At 62.2% G+C, this 8,474-nt stretch overlaps 1 protein-coding gene across 1 annotated transcript in view; it reads right to left on the reverse strand.

Moving 5' to 3' along the window:
• LOC144490406 (ubiquitin-conjugating enzyme E2 N) overlaps window positions 1-7,364 on the reverse strand; it is a 12,589-nt gene extending 5,225 nt beyond the window's left edge. The window contains exons 1-2 of the mRNA XM_078208151.1: window positions 7,277-7,364; window positions 3,092-3,338 (exon numbers count right to left, since the gene is read on the reverse strand). Of these exons, the coding sequence (XP_078064277.1) occupies window positions 3,092-3,338; window positions 7,277-7,306 (277 nt within the window). The 5' untranslated portion in view covers window positions 7,307-7,364. The remainder of the gene's footprint in view (window positions 1-3,091; window positions 3,339-7,276) is intronic.
• Window positions 7,365-8,474: the final 1,110 nt, after the last annotated feature.

Here is an 8,474-nt window from a genome sequence, read left to right on the forward strand (position 1 = left end):
GATGGGGGCGGACGGAGGGATGGGGGCGGATGGAGGGATGGGGGCGGATGGAGGGATGGGGACGGATGGAGGGATGGGGGCGGATGGAGGGATGGGGGCAGACGGAGGGATGGGGGCGGACGGAGGGATGGGGGCGGATGGAGGGATGGGGGCAGGAGGCGGAAGGAGGAGGGGGTGGATGGAGGGATGGGGCGGATGGAGGGATGGGGACGGATGGAGGGATGGGGGCGGACGGAGGGATGGGGGCGGACGGAGGGATGGGGACGGATGGAGAGATGGGGACGGATGGAGAGATGGGGGCGGATGGAGGGATGGGGGCGGATGGAGGGACGGGGGCGGATGGAGGGACGGGGGCAGGAGGCGGAAGGAGGAGGGGGGTGGATGGAGGGACGGGGGCGGACAGAGGGATGGGGGCGGATGGAGGGATGGGGGCGGACGGAGGGATGGGGGCGGATGGAGGGATGGGGGCGGATGGAGGGATGGGGGCGGACGGAGGGATGGGGGCGGATGGAGGGATGGGGGCGGATGGAGGGAGGGGGGCGGATGGAGGGATGGGGACGGATGGAGGGATGGGGGCGGATGGAGGGATGGGGGCGGACGGAGGGATGGGGGCGGACGGAGGGATGGGGGCGGACGGAGGGATGGGGGCGGACGGAGGGATGGGGGCGGACGGAGGGATGGGGGCAGACGGAGGGATGGGGGCGGATGGAGAGATGGGGACGGATGGAGAGATGGGGGCGGATGGAGGGATGGGGCGGATGGAGGGACGGGGGCAGGAGGTGGAAGGAGGAGGGGGGTGGATGGAGGGACGGGGGCGGACAGAGGGATGGGGGCAGATGGAGGGATGGGGGCAGGAGGCGGAAGGAGGAGGGGGTGGATGGAGGGATGGGGTGGATGGAGGGATGGGGGCAGATGGAGGGATGGGGGCAGGAGGCGGAAGGAGGAGGGGGTGGATGGAGGGATGGGGTGGATGGAGGGATGGGGGCAGATGGAGGGATGGGGACGGATGGAGGGATGGGGGCAGATGGAGGGATGGGGGCAGGAGGCGGAAGGAGGAGGGGGTGGATGGAGGGATGGGGCGGATGGAGGGATGGGGCGGATGGAGAGATGGGGACGGACGGAGGGACGGGGATGGATGGAGGGACGGGGGCGGACAGAGGGATGGGGGTGGACGGAGGGATGGGGATGGATGGAGGGACGGGGGCGGATGGAGGGACGGGGATGGATGGAGGGACGGGGGCGGACAGAGGGATGGGGGCGGACGGAGGGATGGGGGCGGATGGAGAGATGGGGACGGATGGAGGGATGGGGGCGGATGGAGGGATGGGGGCAGATGGAGGGATGGGGACGGATGGAGGGATGGGGGCAGATGGAGGGATGGGGGCAGGAGGCGGAAGGAGGAGGGGGTGGATGGAGGGATGGGGCGGATGGAGGGATGGGGGCAGATGGAGGGATGGGGGCAGGAGGCGGAAGGAGGAGGGGGGTGGATGGAGGGGTGGGGCGGATGGAGGGATGGGGGCAGGAGGCGGAAGGAGGAGGGGGGTGGATGGAGGGATGGGGCGGATGGAGGGATGGGGGCAGGAGGCGGAAGGAGGAGGGGGGTGGATGGAGGGATGGGGCGGATGGAGGGACGGGGGCAGGAGGCGGAAGGAGGAGGGGGGTGGATGGAGGGACGGGGGCGGACAGAGGGATGGGGGCGGATGGAGGGATGGGGGCGGACGGAGGGATGGGGGCGGATGGAGGGATGGGGGCGGATGGAGGGATGGGGGCGGACGGAGGGATGGGGGCGGATGGAGGGATGGGGGCGGATGGAGGGAGGGGGGCGGATGGAGGGATGGGGACGGATGGAGGGATGGGGGCGGATGGAGGGATGGGGGCGGACGGAGGGATGGGGGCGGACGGAGGGATGGGGGCGGACGGAGGGATGGGGGCGGACGGAGGGATGGGGGCGGACGGAGGGATGGGGGCAGACGGAGGGATGGGGGCGGATGGAGAGATGGGGACGGATGGAGAGATGGGGGCGGATGGAGGGATGGGGCGGATGGAGGGACGGGGGCAGGAGGTGGAAGGAGGAGGGGGGTGGATGGAGGGACGGGGGCGGACAGAGGGATGGGGGCAGATGGAGGGATGGGGGCAGGAGGCGGAAGGAGGAGGGGGTGGATGGAGGGATGGGGTGGATGGAGGGATGGGGGCAGATGGAGGGATGGGGGCAGGAGGCGGAAGGAGGAGGGGGTGGATGGAGGGATGGGGTGGATGGAGGGATGGGGGCAGATGGAGGGATGGGGACGGATGGAGGGATGGGGGCAGATGGAGGGATGGGGGCAGGAGGCGGAAGGAGGAGGGGGTGGATGGAGGGATGGGGCGGATGGAGGGATGGGGCGGATGGAGAGATGGGGACGGACGGAGGGACGGGGATGGATGGAGGGACGGGGGCGGACAGAGGGATGGGGGCGGACGGAGGGATGGGGATGGATGGAGGGACGGGGGCGGATGGAGGGACGGGGATGGATGGAGGGACGGGGGCGGACAGAGGGATGGGGGCGGACGGAGGGATGGGGGCGGATGGAGAGATGGGGACGGATGGAGGGATGGGGGCGGATGGAGGGATGGGGGCGGATGGAGGGATGGGGACGGATGGAGGGATGGGGGCGGATGGAGGGATGGGGGCAGGAGGCGGAAGGAGGAGGGGGTGGATGGAGGGATGGGGCGGATGGAGGGATGGGGGCAGATGGAGGGATGGGGGCAGGAGGCGGAAGGAGGAGGGGGGTGGATGGAGGGGTGGGGCGGATGGAGGGATGGGGGCAGGAGGCGGAAGGAGGAGGGGGGTGGATGGAGGGATGGGGCGGATGGAGGGATGGGGGCAGGAGGCGGAAGGAGGAGGGGGGTGGATGGAGGGATGGGGCGGATGGAGGGATGGGGGCAGGAGGCGGAAGGAGGAGGGGGGTGGATGGAGGGATGAGGGCGGATGGAGGGATGGGGGCAGGAGGCGGAAGGAGGAGGGGGGTGGATGGAGGGATGGGGCGGATGGAGGGATGGGGGCAGGAGGCGGAAGGAGGAGGGGGGTGGATGGAGGGTGAACAGCCCCCGGTACCTTTCAGGATGTCGAGGCAGATGCGTCCGAGCTTGTCCACGTTGGGGTGGTAGATCTTGGTGACAAAGCGGACTTTGGGCGCTGCCATGGGGTATTCCTCGGGCAGGAAGAGCTCCAGTTTGAAATTGCCGCCCTCAAAGGGAGAGTCCTGTGGCCCAGCGATTACCACGTGGAAATACCGAGCGTTGGCCTCATCTGGCTCAGCACGGATCCCTGGCACTGGCTCGGCCATCAGTCGCTGCGTCTCCTGTACCGGGGCGAAGGAGGGATTAGAGAGCGCGCCATCACACCCCTATTGACTACAGCTCAGCCTTCAACACCATTATTCCCACAAAACTCATCTCCAAACTCTGTGGCCTGGGCCTCGGCACCTCCCTCTCCGACTGGATCCTGAACTTCCTAACTCACAGACCACAATCAGTAAGGATCGGCAACAACACCTCCTCCACGATCATCCTCAACACCGGTGTCCCACAAGGCTGTGTTCTCAGCCCCCTACTCTACTCCTTATACACCTCTGACTGTGCGGCCAAATTCCCCTCTAATTCGATTTTCAAGTTTGCTGACGACACCACCGTAGTGGGTCGGATCTCAAACAATGACGAGACAGAGAACAGGAATGAGATAGAGAATCTGGTGAACTGGTGCAGCAACAATAATCTCTCCCTCAATGTCAACAAAACAAAGGAGATTGTCATCGACTTCAGGAAGCGTAAAGGAGAACATGCCCCTGTCTACATCAACGGGGACGAAGTAGAAAGGGTCGAGAGCTTCAGGTTTATAGGTGCCCAGATCACCAACAACCTGTCCTGGTCCCCCCCACGCCGACACTATAGTTAAAGCCCCACCAACACCTCTACTTTCTCAGGAGACTAAGGAAATTTGCCATGTCCGCTACAACTCTCACCAACTTTTACAGATGCTCCATAGAAAGCATTCTTTCTGGTTGTATCACAGCTTGGTCTGGGCTCCTGCTCTGCCCAAGACCGCAAGGAACTACAAAAGGTTGTGAATGTAGCCCAATCCATCACTCAAACCAGCCTCCCATCCATTGACTCTGTCTACACTTCCCGCTGCCTCGGGAAAAGCAGCAGCATAATTAAGGACCCCACACACCCCGGACATTCTCTCTCCCACCTTCTTCCATCGGGGAAAAGATACAAAAGTCTGAGGTCACGTACCGACCGACTCAAGAACAGCTTCTTCCCTGCTGCTGTCAGACTTTTGAATGGACTGACCTCGCATTAAGTTGATCTTTCTCTACACCCTAGCTATGACTGTAACACTACATTCTGCACCCGCTCCTTTCCTTCTCTATGAACGGTATGCTTTGTCTGTATCGCGCGCAATAAACAATACTTTTCACTGTATCCCAATACACGCGACAATAATAAATCAAATCAAATCAGTTTGGCGACGGCAGCAGTGACTCGAGGGACCCAGCCCCAAAGCCCCTGGGCCCAGCCCCAAAGCCCCTGGACCCAGCCCCAAAGCCCAGCCCCCGGGCCCAGCCCCAAAGCCCAGCCCCCGGGCCCAGCCCCAAAGCCCCTGGGCCCAGCCCCAAAGCCCCTGGGCCCAGCCCCAAAGCCCCTGGGCCCAGCCCCAAAGCCCCTGGGCCCAGCCCTCACCCCCCTGGGCCCAGCCCTCACCCCCCTGGACCCAGCTGTATCCAGAGAGATAGCGGCAACACCGGAACGCCACAGCAACAAGTTCCCCACGCTGCACAAATTCACCCCCACCTTCCCCCAAACACCATATTCAACCCCCCTCCAAACCAGTCCCGCCTCTCTCACACAATCCACACAGCTCCATAGCACCATCAGACATCAGAGCAGAATGAGGCCGTTCACCCCATCGAGTCTGCTCCGCCATTCAGTACAGTTTCTTTATTAATGTCACAAGTAAGGCTTACATTAACACCGCAATGAAGTTACTGTGAAATTCTGCTCGTCGCCACACTCCGGCGCCTATTCGGGTCAATCCACCCTAACCAGCACGTCTTTCAGACTGTGGGAGGAAACCGGAGCACCCGGTGGAAACCCATGCAGACACGGGGAGAAAGTGCAGACTCCGCACAGACAGTGACCCAAGCTGGGAATCGAACCCGGGTCCCTGACGCTGTGAGGCAGCAGCGCCAACCCACTGTGCCACCGTGCCGATATGTTGGCCGATAAGTTTCTCATCCCTATTCTCCCGCCTTTTCCCCGCAACCTTTGATCCCCTCACCAATCAAGAACCTCTCTATCTCTCTCTTAAACACACTCAATGGCCCGGCCTCCTCTGTGGCAATGAATTCCACAGATTCACCACCCTCTGGCTGAAGAAATTCCTCCTCATCTCGGTTCCAAAGGGTCGTCCCTTCACTCTGAGGCTGTGCCCCTTGGATCCTCGTCTCTCTGACCAATGTAAACATCTTCCTCACGTCCACTCTATCCAGGCCTCACAGTAATCTGTAAGTTTCAATGAGATTCCCCCCCTCATCCTTCTAAACTCCATCGAGTACAGACCCAGAGTCCTCAAAGAGTCCTTAGACATCAAGTTTTTCATTCCAGGGATCATTCTTGTGAACCTCCTCTGGACCCTTTCCAAGGCCAGCACACCCTTCCTTAGTTTCTCCTCCAACTCCATTTTCAAGTTTGCTGATGACACCACCGTAGTGGGTCGGATCTCAAACAATGACGAGACAGAGAACAGGAATGAGATAGAGAATCTGGTGAACTGGCGCGGCAACAATAATCTCTCCCTCAATGTCAACAAAACGAAGGAGATTGTCATCGACTTCAGGAAGCGTAAAGGAGAACATGCCCCTGTCTACATCAACGGGGACGAAGTGGAAGTGGTCCAGATCGTCAAGTTTCTTGGTGTCCAGATCACCAACAACCTGTCCTGGTCCCCCCCACGCCGACACTATAGTTAAGAAAGTTCATCAACACCTCTACTTTCTCAGAAGACTCAGGAAATTTGGCATGTTAGCTACGACTCTCACCAACTGTTACAGATGCACCAGAGAAAGCATTCTTTCTGGTTGTATCACAGCTTGGTCTGGGCTCCTGCTCTGCCCAAGACCGCAAGGAACTACAAAGGGTTGTGAATGTAGCCCAATCCATCACGCAAACTAGCCTCCCATCCATTGACTCTGTCTACACTTCCCGCTGCCTCGGGAAAAGCAGCCAGCATGATCAAGGACCCCACGCACCCCAGACATTCTCTCTTCCACCTTCTTCTGTTGGGAAAAAGATACAAAAGTCTGAGGTCACGCACCGACCGACTCAAGAACAGCTTCTTCCCTGCTGCTGTCAGACTTTTGAATGGACCGACCTCGCATTAAGTTGATCTTTCTCTGCACCCGAGCTATGACTGTAACACTACATTCTGCACCCTCTCCTTTCCTTCTCTATGAACAGTATGTTTTGTCTGTATAGCGCGCAAGAAACACTACTTTCCACTGTATGTTAATACATGTGACAATAATAAACCAAATCACTCTCCTTCCTATCCCTGCAACCCCCTCTGAGATCTCTGCGCTCCTCCAATTCCAGCCTCTCGAGCATCCCCTGATTCCCATCGCTCCACCATTGGCGGCCGTGCCTTCAGCAGTCTGGGGGGGGGGGGGTTGGTCCTAAATCTCTCTGGGTGATGAGATGGCTGGAAGGAGGAGGCTATTGCAATGTAGTGTGTTGCAATGTGGGTGGGAATTGCAATGGAGAGCGGATTGTAATGGGAGTGTTGCAATTGGGACATTGAAATGGAGGCTGGAATTACAATAGGGGTATTGTAATGGAGATGTTGCAATGGGGGACAATGCAATGGGGGTAATACAATAGGGGTTGGTATTGCAATCAAGAGTGCTGCAATGGAGGAGGTGCAGTGTAAGAGGGGTTTGTAACGGGGGTGCTGTTGCAATGGGCAGATTGCAATGGGCTGGTTGCAATGGGGGGTTTGCAATAGGGGGGGGTTTGTAATGTGGGGGGGGGGGGGTCAGGGAGCTCTGGTCCCCCGGGCTAGGGAAGACATTCCCCGGATTGCATTCCACTCTGAGCCCCAGGCTTTCCCCCGCGCTAGGCCTCTCCCAGTCTCTGCAATGGGGCCAAAGGTCCGGGGGCTCCCCCTCCCTGAACCCCCCGGGGGGTGGGGGCATTATATCCCGGTTATTGTCCCTCCCTCTATCCTCTCCCCCCAGGTTACCTTCACGATGCGCCGCGGAAGCCCAGCCATGTCCACCCGCCTGGAGCAGAGAGACTCACTGCCTGGGAGGACCCGGCTCGGCACCGCCTCCGCTGCCGGGAGGACTCCACTGCAGCTGGGAGGACCCGGCTCAGTACCGCCGCCGCGGCCGGGAGGACTCCACTGCAGCTGGGAGGACCCGGCTCGGCACCGCCGCCGCGGCCGGGAGGACTCCACTGCAGCTGGGAGGACCCGGCTCGGCACCGCCTCCGCTGCCGGGAGGACTCCACTGCAGCTGGGAGGACCCGGCTCAGCACCGCCGCCGCGGCCGGGAGGACTCCACTGCAGCTGGGAGGACCCGGCTCAGCAGCGCCACTGCTGCCGGGAGGACTCCGCTGCCGCTGGGAGGACCCGGCTAAGCACCGCCTCCGCTGCCGGAAGAACTGAACTGCAGCTTGGAGGACCCGGCTCCACAGCGCCACTGCTGCTGGGAGGACTGCACTGCAGCTGGGAGGACCCGGCTCAGTACCGCCGCCGTTGCCGGAAGGACTGAACTGCAGCTGGGAGCACCCGGCTCCACAGCGCCACTGCTGCTGGGAGGACTGCACTGCAGCTGGGAGGACCCGGCTCAACAGCGCCGCCATTGCCGGGAGGACTGAACTGCAGCTGGGAGCACCCGGCTCCACAGCGCCACTGCTGCTGGGAGGACTGCACTGCAGCTGGGAGGACCCGGCTCAACACCGCCGCCATTGCCGGGAGGACTGCACTGCAGCTGGGAGGACCCGGCTCAGTACCGCCGCCGTTGCCGGAAGGACTGAACTGCAGATAGGAGGACCCGGCTCAGCAGCGCTACTGCTGCCGGGAGGACTCCACTGCAGCTGGGAGGACCCGGCTCAGCACCGCCGCCGCTGCCTGGTAGACTGCACTGCAGCTGGGAAGACCCGGCTCTCAACACCGCCGCTGGTGGCGGGAGGACTGAACTGCAAGTGGGAGGACCCGGCTGAGGCCTCCTCCTGGGGGGAGGACCAAACTGCAGGTGTAGAAGACCCAGCAGGAGGACTGAAATTGGGTGGGGGGGGGGGGACAGACCCCAGCTGCGGGTGGGGGGGGGGGGGAGAGACAGACCCCAGCTCCGGGGGGGGGGGGGGACGGGACACACACAGACCCCAGCTGCGGGTGGGGGGGGGGGGGGGGGAGAGACGACGACACAGACCCCAGC

Source organism: Mustelus asterias, unplaced genomic scaffold (genome assembly GCF_964213995.1).
Source record: "Mustelus asterias unplaced genomic scaffold, sMusAst1.hap1.1 HAP1_SCAFFOLD_3243, whole genome shotgun sequence".
Taxonomy (NCBI): domain Eukaryota; kingdom Metazoa; phylum Chordata; class Chondrichthyes; order Carcharhiniformes; family Triakidae; genus Mustelus; species Mustelus asterias.